Source organism: Xenopus laevis, chromosome 9_10S (assembly GCF_017654675.1).
Source record: "Xenopus laevis strain J_2021 chromosome 9_10S, Xenopus_laevis_v10.1, whole genome shotgun sequence".
Taxonomy (NCBI): domain Eukaryota; kingdom Metazoa; phylum Chordata; class Amphibia; order Anura; family Pipidae; genus Xenopus; species Xenopus laevis.
In genome coordinates, this window is record NC_054388.1 from 112,879,032 (window position 1) to 112,899,477 (window position 20,446).

The window sequence follows — 20,446 nt, forward strand, 5'->3', positions numbered from 1 at the left end:
ACACAACGAGCATAACTATAACACAACGAGCATAACTATAACACAACGAGCATAACTATAACACAACGAGCATAACTATAACACAACGAGCATAACTATAACACAACGAGCATAACTATAACACAACGAGCATAACTATAACACAACGCGCATAACTATAACACAACAAGCATAACTATAACACAACGAGCATAACTATAACACAACGAGCATAACTATAACACAACGAGCATAACTATAACACAACGAGCATAACTATAACACAACGAGCATAACTATAACACAACGAGCATAACTATAACACAACGAGCATAACTATAACACAACGAGCATAACTATAACACAACGAGCATAACTATAACACAACGAGCATAACTATAACACAACGAGTATAACTATAACACAACGAGTATAACTATAACACAACGAGCATAACTATAACACAACGAGCATAACTATAACACAACGAGCATAACTATAACACAACGAGCATAACTATAACACAACGAGCATAACTATAACACAACGAGCATAACTATAACACAACGAGCCTAACTATAACACAACGAGCATAACTATAACACAACGAGCCTAACTATAACAGAACAGTTATAACAATACCTATGTCTACAACTCCCTAAGTTGGCCCCACTACTCATAAAGAAACTGAAAGTAGATGCTGCATTCACACTTTGGACAGCAAGGGAATCCATTTTCTTTATGCTATGATCCGGGATTCTAATTTTTGACAATTTTTGAAGGTTTTTTGCAACCAATGTGGGTTCCGTGCACCAACCTAACTCAGATATGTGAAGAGACGCAGCTACAAGAGACACGGGGGATGAGAATTCTGATGGGAATGTGAGAAAGCTTCAGGTAAGTACAGCACTAAACTCCCTGCATAGAGATTATGTTACCAATATCTACCAGCCATGGCAATGAGTTACTGGCACAGAGAGCTTGGGACACAATCATTACAATTATTACTTTGTATATAATGTTTTTTTCTGTACTTTACCTGTAAAACAAATGTTCTATAAAGGAGGTGAATTATTGCAGAGTGGAATGATATGTACAAACTGTATATTCATTTTGCGATGGGGTTGAGGTTCTGAAGGTGCAGCATTTTCTTATTAGAGAATCGAAACGTTATTAAGTGTGCAATGGTCTTTTATTCTCCATTTCTTCACATTTATGGTGGGTTCTGGGGACTTATAGTGAGGGGTTACAGATACAGTATCTTTATATGTTAGTATTTCTATTGTTTGTGCAGTCCAATAAGGAAATACTTCCATAGCTGGCTACACCCAGAGGCAGCGGTGTAACTAAAGACATAGGGGCACACTGGGGCCCCACCTTTGTACTGGGTCCTTATGCTCCCCATGCTGTTGGCTTACTGCTGGGGTCCAATGCAGAGCTGTTAGTCTTGTTAGACCCCCCAGGAGGTCCCTGGTGCTTTCCCTATTGTTACACCAAGACAGGTCCGGACTGAGAATTAAAATAGGTCCTGGCATTTCAGGTACACAGAGGTCAAATCAGCCCACATAGAGGCCCAAACAGCCTCCACCAGCCCACTAAATACTGACTTTCTATGGGACCTTATAGCAGCCACTCTCGCATTTGCCAGAACTCACAGATTGCCAGTCCGGGCCTGCACCAAGACATATACAGTAGTTATCCATTGGTATAGAACAGTGATCCCCAACCAGTAGCTCGTGAGTAACATGTTGATCTCCAACCCCTTGGATGTTGCTCCCAGTGGCCTCAAAGCAGGTGATTATTTTTGAATTCCAGGCTTGGAGGCAAGTTTTGGTTGTAGAAAAACCAGGTGCACAGCTAAACAGAGTCTCAATGTAGATTGACAATCCACATAGGGGCTACCAAATGGCCAATCACAGCACTTATATGGCACCCCAAGAACATTTTTCATGCTAGTGTTGCTCCCCAACTCCTTTTACTTCTGAATGTTGCTCACGAGTTGAAAAGGTTGGGAATCCCTGCTATAGAAAATACAGTGAGATTTTGGTGTGGCTGCAAGTATGTGACACCCATAAGGGGTGCCTTGCTGCATTCCTGGCTCACGAGGATTATCAGGCAAGCCTATAGGTGTTTCTTGCACCCCAGAATGGAGTGCAGAGAGCTCCATTACCGCCAATGAATACAATACTACCTGCTTTTGGCAGCACTGTATTCATGGGGGTGGCATGTAGGCATCGTCACTCACAGCTTCTAACATCCCCCATTTGTCATTCAAGCCCAGAAGTTAGGGCAGAGGCAGGAACTGAATTAGGGGTACATAGGGTAGGAGCGATCTTAAGAGAAACAACATTTCTCAGGGTTTTTTGTTGTTTTTAGTGTTTTGGTTGCTGTGTTGGCCTATAATAACTGCATGTGTTCACAGATTGCCTGCCGCAACCCTTTTGGGGGGCAATCAGGAAGGGCAACTGGTTAATATTTTATTTGGCTGCATTGGATGCTGGCATACGTTCAGGGAAATCAGGAAAAGGGGGCTCATATTCTGTAACTGGTTACTGGCACAGTTTGGAAAGGGGGTCTGTTTTTTGTTTTTTTTATCTAGGCAGCACAATATTCTGAGATTTAAAATATATACTATATATACTCAGGTGCAGTAAAATGACACAGAACGTCAGCTTATTTTTTTTTTTGCAGATTGATATTTATTAGTTCCATTTTGCAATCTGGGCATTGGGTGGGGTGATGTGAGTTCTGGGGAAGATCTGTGCTTGGAACTGTTATGTGTGTTAAGATTAGGGGCTGCTTCCTCTGGATCAACTGGCAGTTAGCCGTTTGCCCCATAGACTTATGGTTGAACTTGATGCACATGTGTCTTTTTTTCAACCTGACTTTCTATGTTACTATGTACAGTATGTGTGCTGTGAATGGGGGAGCTACTATGTCATGTGTGCTATGATTATTTGGTTGTGATATTAATATTTATATTTACATAAAGCACACATTACATTGTTGGTTATTGTGTTGCAAGATTTCTTTATTAAAACCTGGTAAAATGGCACGGTGGGAAATGTTAATGTGGGACTACTGGTTAGGGGGACACCAATTGATGCACTTGCCTGGGTTGTCAAAATACCCTGGTCTGACCACAACAAGGCCTTGTATTTATCACCTGTCCATCTTTTAACCCTTTGCCTGCCAAGCACGTACACCGTACGTTCTGGCAGGCAAGGGCTTTAACTGCCAAGCACGTACATTGTACGTGCTTGCAGTTTTACATGCTGTACTCTGCATCAGCGGCTTTAGCCGCCTCTGCAGAGGTTTAGCAGCATTGACAGCCCCCTGGGCAACGAGGCTGGGGGGCTGTCATGTCGGTCCTGCGACTGGATTGTCGCAGGGCCGACCTAAAAGAGGCAGACACAGCAAATCGCGTGTCTGCCTTGCTGCACTGCTTCCTCCTGCTCACCTCGTGTTCCAGCGACGCCCACACACTTCCTGCTTGCTGTGAATCTGCAGATCTCTCTTCTCCAGCTCTTAGATCAGCCAAAAACGGTAAGTGCCCTTTATTTTACACACTTGCATACACCTACCTACCTTATACACACATACACACATATTTTAGTAGTAAAAAAAAAAAAAAAAAAAACGTTTTTTTTAATTTTTCATTTTCCACTTATATGCACTTATATGCACTTATATACACTTATATGGACTTATATACACACTTATGCACACTTATACACTGTCACACAATTCTTGGAAGTGTACACACATGTATACACATTTTATTTTTTTTACTTTTTCATTTCACCAATTTGTGTTTTTTTTACCCATAAAAACTGTTTATTTCAGCAGCGTGACTATTGGATAATCGATTTCGGCCACTAATTACGCTGTCGGTGCAGTTATTTTGTTATTTCATTGATTTGCACAATTTTTGTGGTTTTATTGCAATTTTATCCCTGGATTATTGTTCCTTATGTATCTTTACTAGTTTTGCTGTTTGGTGCTTTGGTATATTATTTTACTTAGATTGATCCGTCAGAATATATGCTTTCCAAAAATATATGGTTTTCTGGGGTCTTTTTACAGTTTGGGGGTCTTACGGCACATAACGCACAGTTGGGGTTCTCTTTTCAGCAGCTTAGTTGGCCAGTGTGAAAATTCATATGCACATTTTTCATTTGCGGCCATACACACCATATACTTTGGTAAATCTATACATATTGGGCATCAAACTATTCAGTAGACCTCTGATGTCCATATTTGGGGTGATTTTTCTTTGTACGTAAAACATTGTGTGAGATAAATGTGGCATACTTCAACATTTTTAGGCGATTTTCAGAAATGTAAAAATCTCTATGTTTATAAAAGTTTTGCAGTTTGGTACTTTGCTGTAGAAAGACGTCTTTATCTTGGTTGTTTTCGTCAGAATGTGTACTTTCCAAAAACATATGGTTTTGGGGGGTCTTTGCTGTTAGGAGGGTCTTGAGGCACATAATATGAAGTCAATGGTCTATGTTTACAGAAGGCGAATCGGCAGCAGAGAAAACTCATATTCACTATTTACATTTGGGGTCCGCACATGCCAGCTGCCTTGGTATATCAATGCATATTGGGCATAAAACTGTTCATTAGACCCTTGGCATCAGTATTTATGGTGTTTTACAATTGTATGTAAGAAGTTGGGTGAGATAAATGCGGCCAATTGCAATATTTTTAGGCGATTTTCAGAAATGTAAAAACCGTTGCTTTTATCGCCAAATTTAGGAAAGGCTTGCGACTTGGTACTTTGGAGTACAAAGACATGCATACCCAATTTGGATTCGCGGGAATGTGTAATTTCCAAAAATATATGGTTTTCTGGGGCGAACATACTTTTTTCTACCTTTGCCCCCCCCCAAAACTATGTAAATGTGTTGATTTTGCAGTACCTGAAATGACAGACCATATGGGGGTCTTCCTTTTGGGGCCCTATATGCCACGTGCTTGGGTACACCTATACATATTGGGCATCAAACTGTTCAGAGGACCCTAGGCTTTCATATTTGGGGTGATATCTCTTGATACCTAAAAGTATGTGGCTTATACGATGCTGCAGGGTAGAAATTTTGAGGTGATTTTTGGAAATGTCGCCAAAATCATCAAATTTAGGAATGGTTTGCGGCTTGGTACTTTGGAGTACAAAGACATCCATACCCAATTTAGATTCGTCGGAATGTGTACTTTCCGAAAATATATGGTTTTCTGGGTTGAAATTACTTTTTTCTGCCTTTGCCCCCCCCAAAACGATGTAAATGTGTTGATTTTGCAGTATCTGAATTGACAGACCATATGGGGGTCTTCCTTTTGGGGCCCCTATATGCCACGTGCTTGGGTACACCTATACATATTGGGCATCAAACTGTTCAGAGGACCCTAGGCTTTCATATTTGGGGTGATTTATCTTGATACCTAAAAGTATGTGGGAAATATGATGCTGCAGGTTGGAAATTTTGAGGTGATTTTTGGAAATGTCACCAAAATCACCAAATTTAGGAATGATTTGCGGCATTGTACTTTGGAGTACAAAGACATGCATACCCAATTTAGATTCGTGGGAATGTGTACTTTCCGAAAATATATGGTTTTCTTGGGTGAACTTACTTTTTTCTACTTTTGCCCCCCCCCCAAAACGAGGTAAATGTGTTGATTTTGCAGTACCTGAAATGACAGACCATATGGGGGGGGGTCTTCATTTTAGGGCCCCTATATGTCACGTGTTTGGGTACACCTATACATGTTTGGCATAAAACTGTTCAGAGGACCCTAGGCTTTCATATTTGGGGTGATTTGTCTTGATACCTAAAAGTATGTGGGTAATACGATGCTGCAGGGTGGAAATTTTGAGGTGATTTTTGGAAATGTCTCCAAAATCACCACATTTAGGAATGGTTTGTGGCTTGGTACTTTGGAGTAGAAAGACATGCATACCCAAATTGGATTCAGGGGAATGTGTACTTTACGAAAATATATGGTTTTCTGGGGTGAACTTACTTTTTTCTACCTTTGTCCCCCCCCCAAACAATGTAAATGTGTTGATTTTGCAGTATCTGAAATGACAGACCAAATGGGGGTCTTCCTTTTGGGGCCCCTGTCTGCCACGTGCTTGGGTACACCTATACATATTGGGCATCAAACTGTTCAGAGGACCCTAGGCTTTCATATTTGGGGTGATATCTCTTGATACCTAAAAGTATGTGGGTAATACGATGCTGCAGGGTAGAAATTTTGAGGTGATTTTTGGAAGTATCACCAAAATCTCCAAATTTAGGAATGATTTGTGGCTTGGTACTTTGGAGTACAAACACATGCATACCCAATTTAGATTCATGGGAATGTGTACTTTCCGAAAATATATGGTTATCTGGGGTGAACCCACTTTTTCCTACTTTTGACCCCCCCAAAACGATGTAAATGTGTTGATTTTGCAGTACCTGAAATGACAGACCATATGGGGGCCTTCCTTTTGGGGCCCCTGTATGCCACGTGCTTGGGTACACCTATACATATTGGGCATCAAACTGTTCAGAGGACCCTAGGCTTTCATATTTGGGGTGATATCTCTTGATACCTAAAAGTATGTGGGTAATACGATGCTGCAGGGTAGAAATTTTGAGGTGATTTTTGGAAATATCACCAAAATCAGCAAATTTAGGAATGGTTTGCAGCTTTGTACTTTGGCGTAGAAAGACATGCATACCCAATTTAGATTCGTGGGAATGTGTACTTTCCAAAAATATATGGTTTTCTGGGGTGAACTTGCTTTTTTCTACTTTTGACCCCCCCAAAACGATGTAAATGTGTTGATTTTGCAGTACCTGAAATGACAGACCATATGGGGGCCTTCCTTTTGGGGCCCCTGTATGCCACGTGCTTGGGTACACCTATACATATTGGGCATCAAACTGTTCAGAGGACCCTAGGCTTTCATATTTGGGGGGATATCTCTTGATACCTAAAAGTATGTGGGTAATACGATGCTGCAGGGTAGAAATTTTGAGGTGATTTTTTGAAATATCACCAAAATCAGCAAATTTAGGAATGGTTTGCAGCTTTGTACTTTGGCGTAGAAAGACATGCATACCCAATTTAGATTCGTGGGAATGTGTACTTTCCAAAAATATATGGTTTTCTGGGGTGAACTTGCTTTTTTCTACTTTTGACCCCCCCAAAACGATGTAAATGTGTTGATTTTGCAGTACCTGAAATGACAGACCATATGGGGGCCTTCCTTTTGGGGCCCCTGTATGCCACGTGCTTGGGTACACCTATACATATTGGGCATCAAACTGTTCAGAGGACCCTAGGCTTTCATATTTGGGGGGATATCTCTTGATACCTAAAAGTATGTGGGTAATACGATGCTGCAGGGTAGAAATTTTGAGGTGATTTTTGGAAGTATCACCAAAATCACCAAATTTAGGAATGATTTGTGGCTTGGTACTTTGGAGTACAAACACATGCATACCCAATTTAGATTCATGGGAATGTGTACTTTCCGAAAATATATGGTTATCTGGGGTGAACCCACTTTTTCCTACTTTTGACCCCCCCAAAACGATGTAAATGTGTTGATTTTGCAGTACCTGAAATGACAGACTATATGGGGGTCTTCCTTTTGGGGCCCCTGTATGCCACGTGCTTGGGTACACCTATACATATTGGGCATCAAACTGTTCAGAGGACCCTAGGCTTTCATATTTGGGGTGATATCTCTTGATACCTAAAAGTATGTGGGTAATACGATGCTGCAGGGTAGAAATTTTGAGGTGATTTTTGGAAATATCACCAAAATCACCAAATTTAGGAATGGTTTGCAGCTTTGTACTTTGGCGTAAAAAGACATGCATACCCAATTTAGATTCGTGGGAATGTGTACTTTCCAAAAATATATGGTTTGCTGGGGTGAACTTGCTTTTTTCTACTTTTGACCCCCCCAAAACGATGTAAATGTGTTGCTTTTGCTGTACCTGAAATGACAGACCATATGGGGGTCTTCCTTTTGGGGCCCCTGTATGCCACATGCTTGGGTACACCTATACATATTGGGCATCAAACTGTTCAGAGGACCCTAGGCTTTCATATTTGGGGTGATTTTGCTTGATACCTAAAAGTATGTGGGTAATACGATGCTGCAGGGTAGAAATTTTGAGGTGATTTTTGGAAGTATCACCAAAATCACCAAATTTAGGAATGATTTGCGGCTTGGTACTTTGGAGTACAAACACATGTATACCCAATTTAGATTCATGGGAATGTGTACTTTCCGAAAATATATGGTTTTCTGGGGTGAACCCACTTTTTTCTACTTTTGACCCCCCCAAAACGATGTAAATGTGTTGATTTTGCAGTACCTGAAATGACAGACCATATGGGGGTCTTCCTTTTGGGGCCCCTGTATGCCACGTGCTTGGGTACACCTATACATATTGGGCATCAAACTGTTCAGAGGACCCTAGGCTTTCATATTTGGGGTGATTTCTCTTGATACCTAAAAGTATGTGGGTAATACGATGCTGCAGGGTAGAAATTTTGAGGTGATTTTTGGAAATGTCGCCAAAATCACCAAATTTAGGAATCGTTTGCGGCTTGGTACTTTGTAGTACAAAGACATGCATACCCAATTTAGATTCGTGGGAATGTGTACTTTCCGAAAATATATGGTTTTCTGGGATGAACTTATTTTTTTTTACTTTTACCCCACCCCAAAACGATGCAAATGTGCTGATTTTGCAGTATCTGGAATTACAGAACTGATAGCTCAAATGAGGTGTCTACAGTTTAGGGCCCCTATATGTCACGTGCTTGGGTACACCTATACATATTGGGCATCAAACTGTTCAGTGGATCCCAGGCTTTCATATTTGGGGTGTTTTACATTGATACCTAATGATGTGTGGGAGATATGATTCTGTAGATTGGAAGCTTTGAGGTCATTTTTCAAAAAATTCACCAATTTCTATAAAACATTATAACTTTAGGAAACAATTGCAACTTAGGAGTTTGGAGTACAACGATATGTTTACCCATTTTTGATTCACCAGAATCTGTTCTTTCTAATAATGGGTAGTTTTCTAGGGTAAACCTACTGTTAGTGGAATGTTTGGCCTTGAAATCAGAAGTATGCCGTTTGGGGAGCGGTGCTTTGGACATTTGCTAGTGTACTGCTTTTAGATTTTGATCTATACAAGTGAGAAATCTCCATAAAACTATATATATTTGGTATTGCCGCGTTCAGGAGACACAGACCTTTCCAAATCAGCTGTTTTCTCATACATAAAGTAAATAATGTTTCTGATATATGTGATTGTTCTTTGTGAAACATGATTTTTTTCATTTTATTGGACACTTAGAAGCCTATATTTTTTTACAGAAGTAGAATTACACCAAAATTCTTGCATATTTTGAAAGTTCAGGTTGTCCTGAAAAAAACAATATATTGTTTTCCTGGGTAAACTAAAAGACCGCCCCAGGAAGGGGCCTAAAAGTGAAAGAGTGCAAAATATCTAAAAACTGCTTGGCAGTAGATGTTCGCATCTAGGACAAAACGGCTGGCAGGGAAAGGGTTAAATGGTCCACAGGGAGAAAACTAGGGGTAGGCAGAAGAGGCAGCTGCCTAGGGCGTAATGATAGGGGAGCTGGGCAGCCACTTCTAAAATTGTCTTCTGCCTACCCCTAGTTCGCACCCTTCCGTCTTACTCCGCTTCCTTCACTCTGTCACCCACTCCTTCCATCACTCTTCCCTCCTGTCACCCTCCCCTCCTTCGCTGTCCCTCCCTCCTCTCCCATCCATCACTCTCCCCTCCCTCCTCTCCTCGCTCATCCCCTCTCTCCCCTCCCTCAATCTCACTCCCCTCCATTGCTCTCCCCTCCCTCCTCTCCTCGCTCACTCTCTCCCCTCCATCAATCTCCCTCCCCTCCATCGATCTTCCTCCCCTCCATTGCTCTCACCTTCCTCCTCTCCTTGCTCACATCTCCCTCCCCTCCATCTCCTCTCTCTCCTCTTTGTCTCCTCTCACTCCTCTCTGTTTTCTCTCTCTCTCCTCTCCGTTGAGTGTGCTGGATGGGGAGGGGATTGGTGTCTGCCCGGGTTGCCTAGGGCGCCTGCCCGGCCTGGCCCTGATGGTCAGTGACCATGCACTTACTTAGTGTGTTCTGGGCTCCTGGTGGGAAGCTAAGGTCTGAGGATTCAACTGAATCCTGCAAAACAAAGGCTTGGATTCCAGGAATCCAGGATTCAATGTATTCCTAAAATCAGTAGCATAAATATAGAGGAGGCAGAAAGGTAAAATGGGGGCCAAGAGGGGTCTGCTTCCTCTATAGCCAACAAGACCCCCCTGTTGCTCTCTTACCTGCAGCGCGGAAGTAAAGCGCATCAGTGTGGGGCAGATAGTGGGAGGTGAGTGGGCGGGGTCTGGGTGGGGTCTGGATGAGAAGTGGACAGAGGCAGGAAGTGGACGGGAGGATGGGGATCAGTGTGTTCTGGGCCCTTCTAAAGATTTTTTTGCAGCGGGGCCCGGCACATTCTAGTTACACCACTGCCTAAGATGAAAAACCTGGATTTATTTTTATATTTCTGCTTTCATGGTATTTAACTTTGTAATGCATAACAGAACTTGCCTGGTAAAGCGATAAAAGTATGCATACATGAACTCAATTGCAATTGATAAAAATATACAAGCGTTGCCTTGACAATGTATATCTGTCTCTTTACAGACTTTCAGGCCAATCAACTGGGAAACAATGGCTCGTGCATCTCACACTATAAAACGGCTGCAAAGAGAATTCATAGAAATCTTTGCAGAGGATGAGAAAGCTGCCCTCCAGGAATTAGGCTCTCTGTTCCAATATGACCCAGATGAGCACAGAATTAAAACTAAAAGCCCAGGAGGAAGAGTGGAGAAGTTAATCCAGTATGTGCTGCAGAGAGATGAGTCCGACTGTCAGAGGTTCCTCACTCACCTAGAGAACATGCTGCCCAGCTTTCCTGCTCTGTCTGATATAGTGGCAGGTGAAAGTGAGTATAAACACTCAGAGGGGACGATTTATTGAGGGTCGAATAGAAAATTCTAATTCGATTTTCTAGTTTCAAAATTCACACATTCGAATTTTAATCCCCCTATTTGAATATTAATTCAAATGTGAGCTTGTTCACACCTCGTCTATGGAAACGGTTCTAATTCGAATATTCATCACCTAAAACCTGCCGAGTTCATATACAAGTCAATGGCAGAGGTCCGTCGAGCCATTTGGAGATGTTAAAAGCCTTCCGGACATTTAAGTATTTTTTTCTGGAGAAAATCCGATTCAAATTTTCAGGTCGGAACCATTCATCAAATATTAGACGTTCAAATTTTTTTCTTAACCTCTAAATTGAATTGTGAGTATATTCAAATTGAAAAAAACTCACATGAATTCGAAATTTGACCTTTCACAAATTGGTCTCTCCATGGTTGTATGAAGTCATTTTTCAAAAACGTCTGTAATTTGTACTAATAATTCTTCATGAGATAATGCGGTTCTTAGTCCAACGATCATAATGTTAGTGACCGTAGGGTTCATTAAATGCAGGAAGTTAATAGAAAGTACATAGAGAGTTAGGGTCGCTGACACTTTGGGCCTTCAAAGAGAGCTGTTAAACTGGCAGTCTGCTATTAGTAGTGTCACATGGTGCAAAACTGTTGCTTTTTTGCATCAAAATTCACAGAATATACCAGCAGTACAGTAGGTGCCATTGGGAAATACTAAATAGAAAGCTGCCATTTTAAGTACTTAGGGCCGCCCCTGCTAATAGGATTCACTGTGCTCACACACAAGCCAAGAGCACACGTACACTAGCCAATTATAACTCTGTCTTTTACTTCTGCACTTCTTCCTGTTATAGTTAGAGATTCATTATTTCCTGTCAGGTGATCTATGAAGAAGTTCACAGATCATCACAAAATGGTGGCTCAATAGAAGAAATGTAAAAAAGCAATATTTTATATTTTGAATTATTCTTAACAACTCAAATATAAAATTTACTTTGTTTTTTGAAAATACAACTCCCATTGACTTCTACATGAGCATGCCAACTTTTCAATGCCAAGTTCTTTTTCTTTGCATTTCCAATATTCCAGTTTTTGGAAATTCAAACTTAAGTTAGAGGTATGGCATTATCTTTGCCCATATGTAGTAAATAACCCATAGCAAACCATAGCAGGTAGCATTTACTGATCATCTGTATAAAAGCAAACATCTTATTGGTTGTTTCAGGTGCCTGGACAGTCTTAGTGCCTTTTTATTAATATATAGGGCTAATGTGGGAAATAAAACAGATTTGAAGGGTTCCACCATATTACCACTGAATGGAGCAAACTGAGCATGCTCAAGCCCAAGCCCTGGAGGTTTATGCTGAAAACAGGAAGTCTGATACAGAAGCCCATGAGTACACAATAGAAGGAAAGAAATGTGATGTTTCTTTTGACAGAGGACTCAGAGCAGCATTACTTTGAGGGTTTACTGGTGTATTTATATAGACCTTTCTGATAAAGCTTACTTAGTTTTAGCCTTTCCTTCTCCTTTAAAAAATAATCATATTAATTTTCTTTCGGGAAAATATCATAATGGTTGGGACCCCTGCCTTATTCTTATTGAGCCCACAGGTATTAATCATTCATCGACAGATAAAATGGCCCGTGAATAATAACAAAACCAAAGAACTAAACAAGTCTTTATTGAGAAAGAATTTTGGGGTCTAAAATAAAGAAATGTGTACTTATAAAGTATTGGGAAAACTTCATATACAATATCTCTGTTTGCTACATTTGCACACTATAAACAATAACGGGGGCTTCAAAGGTATAAATGAATGCAAAAAATAAGCTTAATATAGTGAGATGCAGTCTCACCACATAAAACCCCAGTCTAAGGGTTTGCTAATAATTGGAAAATTCGTGAAGTAGTGAGGCGTGCTGGCAATAAGTGACAAAAATATATGTAAAAAGTTACTAGGAGATGCATAGCCTAATGCGTTTCATGACGAATGGGCAATTAGTCATAGTCTTACTCATAGGCTATTGGCACGAAACACGTTAGGCTATGCATGTCCTTGTAAATTTTTACATATATGTTTACTACTGTTCTTATTGCCATCACGCCTCACTACTTCACAAATTTTCCACCGTAGATATGTCTCTAACCGTATTTACAATTGCTTACTGCAGTATATCAAATTAATATTTGTTTACTTATCTTGTCAGAAAAAAGAAAGTCACAGAATGAAATAATAGAATCCTTTAAGGAGTCGAAGCTCTCCCTGAGGGACATCCTGGACATTGGGCAGGAGAATATAAATGAAGTTGCTCCCCAGACTGTACAAGATCTTCCCTGGGCTCTCCTTAGGAAACTGATGACTCTGGACAGGACTGCAAGAACAATTCAACTTGAGGATATTTCTGAGAATTTAGAGGAAAGCGCTGAAGCTGACACGGGTCACTACAAGTATATTTATATCAAAGAGGATGAATCTAAGTCATTCAATCCTTTAGACATTCTGTGTGTTCTCTTGCATTGCTCAGATATGTTGTTACAGCAGAACATCTTCTCCAAAATGTCCATGTGTCAGTTTGCCGTCCCACTGCTGCTCCCTGCTGGTGATGGGCCAGAATATACCTTCATGCTCTGGGCTATGAGAGACATTGTCAAGAGATGGAGACCCCACACTCTGGCAGAGAATAAAGGATTTATAGAAGAATACCTGGTAAAATCAGAAATGCCATTTTTTTCCTTTGTGAGACTGGGGCACAGCAAATTATCCAAATCTAAAATTATAAATCAAGTGCTCAGCCCAACTCAGAAAAAACATGACTTTTTTATGAATGAAAATATGGAGGGTGGAAATATTGACAGACAAATTTCTGATGGCCTAGTGGAAATCTCCTGGTTTTTACCTGTTGGACGAGAGAATTCTGACACTTTCCCAGAACCTGTTGCTGTTACTAATTTACGAGGAACCATAGAGTCCAACTGGACCCAATTCAGCTTCCTAACCCAGGTCTCATCAGCAGTGTTTGTATTTGCTGAGAGTATAAATGAGAGAGAGTGTGAGCTATTAGCCCAGTGTAGTAAATCCAACACCAACTTCTATTTTATCATTACTCCAAAGTGGCAAAAGTGTCAGTAAAGAGCTGTCAGAACCCTTCAAAAAGTTACTCTCCGTGCTAAATGTGGGCACATCAAATATATTAATAAATGAGAGACGAGCAAATAATGTAGGACTGGTGAAAAAGTTACGAGCAATTATGAAACAATTTTTGAAAGAATCAGATAAGAGAGTAAAACTGGAAGATTTAGCAAACACAGCCAGGGAAGTTGGCATCAAGGTGGATGAAAATTCCCAGGAATGTCAGAAAGCAAAAGAACATGCCACAGAAATACTTAAAGAAATACAAGATGTGGTACAATATAAGAAAGAGACACTGAAACTACAAGGGGATCTGTGGAAGCAAGTGGCCCAGGTAGAGAAGGAATTGTGCAGAATGAAAAATCAAAAGGATAAAAATACAGAAGAATACAGATCTGAGCTGATAGACAAACGTAAAAAGTTACACATGGAGCAGAGCCAACAAGATCTACCTGACTCTATGGCAAAATTTATTTCTGCCATCACACATTTCTCTGCAACTGAAAAGCATTATTTTCTGAAATGGATGAAATTTGCAATTGATTCAAGGACTAGAAGCAATTCCTTAACGTTAAAAGCCAAATACAAAGAAATATGCAGCAATAAAACAAGTAACCAGGAGGAACTGATACAGCTAGATCACCAGATAGCCTATAGTTCTTTGGGTGTAGAACATTTTCTGCGAGAGATGGGGCAGTTTTATGAGGCAGAATGTTCCATGGTGAAGCAAGGAAAAATTAAACGAGATATGATACAGTTCAGTCATGTCCCAGGAATTGCTGCTGATCTATTGCTGGATGGGTTCCCATTGGAGCTAATAGATGGTGATGCTTCTGGTATCCCCCTACAATGGGTAACTGAGGTTTTTACAGAGCTGAACACAAAGACAGGAGGAAAATGCAGAATGAGAGTAATCACAGTGCTGGGAGTGCAGGGTACAGGGAAATCCACTCTCCTGAACACCATGTTTGGCTTGCAGTTGCCTACAGCCAGTGGTCGGTGCACACGAGGAGCCTTCATGACACTGATAAAAGTGAAAGAAAATCTGAAGGAGAACTTGGGCTGTGAGTTTATTCTGGTGATTGACACTGAAGGTCTGAAGGCTCCAGAACTGGCTTCTCTTGAGGACAGTTATGAACATGACAATGAGCTGGCAACTCTAGTGGTTGGGTTGAGCGATATCACTATAATCAATATGGCCATGGAGAATACTGCAGAAATGAGAGACATTTTGCAGATTGTGGTCCATACATTTCTTCGAATGAATCATATAGGGAAGAAACCCAGCTGCCAGTTTGTGCATCAGAATGTGAGTGATGTTTCAGCTTATGATTTAAACATAAGGGATGCAAAAAAGCTCCTGAAGCACCTGAATGATATGACAAAAGCAGCTGCTAACATGGAAAAGATGAGCGGGATCAAAAGTTTCAGTGACATCTTGAACTATGACCTTGAGAGAGACAATTGGTACATTCCTGGGCTTTGGTACGGTGTCCCACCCATGGCTTCCATAAGTTCAGGCTATAGTGAAAATGTGTATGAACTGAAAAAATGTTTCTTTCAAATTATGGAAGTAAATAAAAGTTTTCAACAACCCCAGAATATAGTTGAATGCATTGAATGGATAAGAAGCTTGTGGAACTCTGTGAAACATGAAAATTTTATTTTCAGTTTCAGAAACAGCCTGGTAGCCGAAGCTTACAATCAATTAGCGATGAAAAACTCTCAGTTGGAATGGAACTTCCGCAAACAGGTTCATACCTGGCTAATTAGCACTGGGAATAGTATCAAGAATCAGTCAGCAGATGAACTGCAGTCAGAAATGTGCATACGTTTTAAAACGGATCTGACTTCAGTACTTAGCAAAGAAAAGGAAAATATGCTAGACTCGTTAGAAAAATATTTTGAAAGTAAAACTGATAATGTTCACCTGGTTCAAAGGTACAGAGAAGAATTCTCCAAAGGGTTGACTTCTCTCCAGAAGGAACTAAAACATTCTGTGACAACAAAGATTGAAGAAATGATCACAATCCAAAAAGGGAAATATCAGATAAAGAAAATAGAAGACGGTTATCAAAAAATAATTGAGAAGAAAGTCACTCATCTCCTAAAACAGGTCAGAGAAAGGAAAATGAAGGTTGGGGATGATGAAATAGAAAAGCAATTTGGGAGTATGTGGGGAAATACAATAGCTGGGTTACCAAAGAATCCTGTACAGAAACGCAATATCAGTCAAGAAATGTTGCTCCTGCTCAAACGGGACTTGGCCAACAAAGGGAGCTCTATAAATGAGAAATTGCTCAGTATAAAGGATTTAGATGAGTTCGGAAAAGGTGAATTCCAGATTAAAGGGCAGCATGTTGATTTAAAATGGTATTCACCCAAAGGTTTAAAAGAATTCTTGACCAATGAATGCCATAACAAAATAGCCAGTCTTGCTTCCTCTTTACTTGATATATCAGATGATATAATAGAGGAGAAAAACAGAACAGAAGACTATGATGGGACTTATTGCCAAGAATTGCTCAATATAATCAATGAAAGGCTCAGGAAGGAAGATGTTAAGAACCTGAACATTTCCCACGAGTTTGATTTGGATATAAAACTCCATATCTTGGGAATTGTGGCTCGGGTTTTCCAGAAGAGGCACAATGAATTTATTCAGGAAAATGACCCTGTGCTGTGTCTGGAAAAACTGAAACCTCATTATTTAACAACATTTAAAAATATATTCCAGGAAAAAGATGAAATACAAAGTAGAGCCAAACAGTTCTGCGAGCTCTGCCTGAAGCCGGCAATAACCCACCAGATTAATGAGCATCTGGGGAAGGATATTGTAGATGATATTCTATATAATAAAAATCCCAAAGAATTAAGCAGCCGTGCATATTTTCAGTCACATGTTCTTAAGAAACTTCTAGGAGAACAGGACTTTCCTCAGTATGTCACCTACATTAATTCCTATGAGTTGTTTGTTAAAGAATGGCTAAAGCAATACATATTAAACACCAGTGAAAAATGTCTTGAAAAGTTGCAAACCAAAATTCTCTCTGAAATCTGCAATAAAATCAGGGCCGTCCTTGAAGATTTACAAGAAGTTTCTTCTGTCAATGAGTTTTTTAAAAGATTTTGTGAGATGTTAGAAAAGGAAATAGTCATTGCCCAGATGGAGCTGCAGTTGGTCAGGTTTCAGAACAAAGCCGATACCATGCAGCTCTCAAAGGATATTGAGTTTTTTCTTACAGAAACAGAGAAACAGATCCGATCAGAGATGGAATCTTCCAGCACAGAATCAGTTCTTGACAAACTCCCACTGAAACCAGAGAATGAGCTGTTTAAGAGAGTGTTTGGCTGTGGGAAGCAGTGTCCCTTCTGCAAGGTCCCCTGTGAGGCTGGAGGTATTGACCATAAGGAGCACTTTGCATCTGTCCATCGCCCTCAAGGTTTATACCGACATGAGAAGAGGGACAAACTGGCTTTTGAATTATGTTCAACTCTTGTTCTCAGTGATGCCCACTTCAGAAATTCAGATTCAGGATGGAAATCCCACCCATACAAAGAATACCGCACATTCTACCCAGACTGGAATATTCAGCCTGACCCCAGCATCACAGCCTCAGACTACTGGAAATATATTTTTGCAAAGTTCAATGAGGAATTTGCAGAAGAATATCAGGCAAAATCAGCCAATCTCCCTAAAAGCTGGTGCCTTATTTCAAAGGAACAGGCATTTCAAAGCATCAAAGAAATATATCATATGGAAGAACTGTAAAAAAAAATTGTTTTAGCACCATTCATTGTTATATTACTAATACTAAGGGAACTATTTAACATTCAAAAATCATTTCAAAATCAAATGTGTGCTTTTTTATATTTGTCTAAACCTATAAAATTTTTAAATTTATTAAGTATAAATACCATGAAAAACTCAAATACAAAACTTTGCCAAGTAAAAGTTATCGAGGTGCTATAGAAGTCATTGGGAGCTGCCGTTATCCTATTGGACTATTTTTTTTATCAATTCTGACTTTTAGAGGTTTTTGGATTTCTTTTTTTTTTTTAGTAATTGCCTGAAAAGTAATACAAATTCTATCAGACCCTTAGTATTATCATTATGCACTGTTAAAAAAATGCTTTGCTATGGTAGGTGTTTTATCTCGTTTTGCTTCGATCCTATTCCACTCAGGAATTTTTGTTTTTATGCTGTATATATGTTCCAATAACCATTTTCTAGCTTCCATTTTGCTCATGTCTATATACATTTTCTAATATGGACATTCGAGGCAATAGATGACAGCCCTCAAGTGACATGTAAAGAAACCTTTTATCTCGTACTGTGTATAAGAATATTTAAGAGTTCATTTGATATTAAATGGGTTCATATTCAATTTAGCCACAAAGTCTTTACATGTCCTCTCTGAGCCATCCCAAAGTATCAGAATTAGTGATGGGCGAATTTATTCGCCATGCGCGAATTCGCGGCGAATTTGCGCGATTCGCGGCGAGCGAATAAATTCGCGAAACACCCGCGAAAATTCGCGGTAAAAATTCGCCGGCGTCAAAAAAAAATTTTCCCCGAAAAAAGTCGCCGGCGCCAAAAACGGGCGCCAGCACCAAAAACGGGCGCCGGCGTCGCGAATTTTTCGGCGAAGCGAAACGGCGCAAATTCGCCCATCACTAATCAGAATGTTGTCTGTATAGCATACCCACAAAACAATATGCTGAGTATATTCTTGCAGTTGATCTTGGAATACTTGCTTGTGCTCCCACCAACCAAGAAAAAGATTGGCATAGGTCGGTGCGCAGGCCGCCCCCATCGTTGTTCTTCTGGAGGAAAAACGTTCACCAAAAACAAAGAAATTATAAGTCAGAATATATTCCAACAGTTGCTGGACAAAGTTATTAAATCCCTCATCTCTAGGGGTATACCCTTTGGTGAAAAATCTGACTGCCTCTGCCTCTATTCCCATTCTGTGAGGGACACTTGAGTATAAAGCCTCAACATCACGTGACCAATGTGCACCATGCAAAGCAATAAGCCAATCATGGTCCTTTTTCCAGAGGGCAAAGCACAGGCAAGCTGGGAGAACAGAGTAGGTGGTCCTTTTCATAAACTTGCTGAGCTGTACTGTAAGTAGAAAAAGTCTTCTTCTACTTATGAGCATAATTCAAATTCTCATTTGGCTCTACGAACAATTGCAGCCACAGATGCTCTGGTGAAGCTTAAAGGACATGTAACAGCATAAATGTAATACAACAATCTTAGAGAAGAATATGGGTCTATCCCCATGCCTTGAACACCGAAGACGTCCTATGACTTCATGAAGATAACCCCCAGGAGTCACCAGACCAACATGTTCCTCTATGATCCACTATTCTTATGCCAAGTCCATACCAGATGCACCTTGAGTTGGTTATTTTGACTTCTTGTCTGTTTATATTAATCCACAAAAAAGGCTGGATCACAGAAATATGTAGTAAATGTTATGGCATGATAGAGACCTCTAGTGACGAAACAGAAGTAAGACTATATAATTTCTCTATATCCATGCTTTTAATAAAAAGTTTTATTACATCATATTAAAAATCAACAAAAAAACCCACATGGAGCCTCAAATTTTTTGAATTTGTTGTCTGTTTATAGCAGGGATCCCCAACCTTTAGAACCCCTGAGCAACATTCAGAAGTAAAGAATTTGGGGAGCAACATTAGCATGAAAAATGTTCCTGTGCCAAATAAGGGCTGTGATTGGCCACTTAGTAGCCTATATGTGGATTGTCAACCTACATTGAGGCTCTGTTTGGCAGTACAACTGCAACCAAAACTTGCATCCAAGCCTGGAATTAAAAAATAAGCACCTGCTTTGAGGCCACTGGGAGCAACATCCAAGGGGTTGGAGAGCAACATGTTTGCTCATGAGCTACTGGTTGGGGATCACTGGTTTATAGCCTCCTTTAAGGACGGATATCTAAAAATAAAAGGACCAGGGCCGCTCCAGCCATGAGGCAAGGTGAGAATCTTGCCTCAGGCGGCACGGAGCGGCCAGTTACCAGGGGCGGCAAAAAGCCGCCTCTGGTAACTTTAAGAGCCAAATTTCCATTTTTTAAAAAGGAAATTCGGCTCTTCTAGCGCAGCGAGCGCAATAGCGCTCACTGCTCTAGCGGGGCGGCATTGGGGCTGCTGCCTCAGGCGGCAGCAGCCCTTGAAACGTGCCTGAAAAGGACCTCATATGGCAGAAGAGTATCTGTAAGCCTGCCAAACCTGGCA

The 20,446-nt window shown here is 40.4% G+C and overlaps 1 protein-coding gene across 1 annotated transcript; it reads left to right on the forward strand.

Moving 5' to 3' along the window:
- Nucleotides 1-703: 703 nt before the first annotated feature.
- On the forward strand, nucleotides 704-18,567 carry LOC108705285 (up-regulator of cell proliferation-like). The gene is given in 4 exon segments (XM_041578744.1): nucleotides 704-876; nucleotides 10,732-11,032; nucleotides 13,257-14,158; nucleotides 14,160-18,567. Coding segments are annotated over 3 exon segments (4,968 nt in total). The 5' UTR covers nucleotides 704-876; nucleotides 10,732-10,758; the 3' UTR covers nucleotides 17,952-18,567.
- Nucleotides 18,568-20,446: the final 1,879 nt, after the last annotated feature.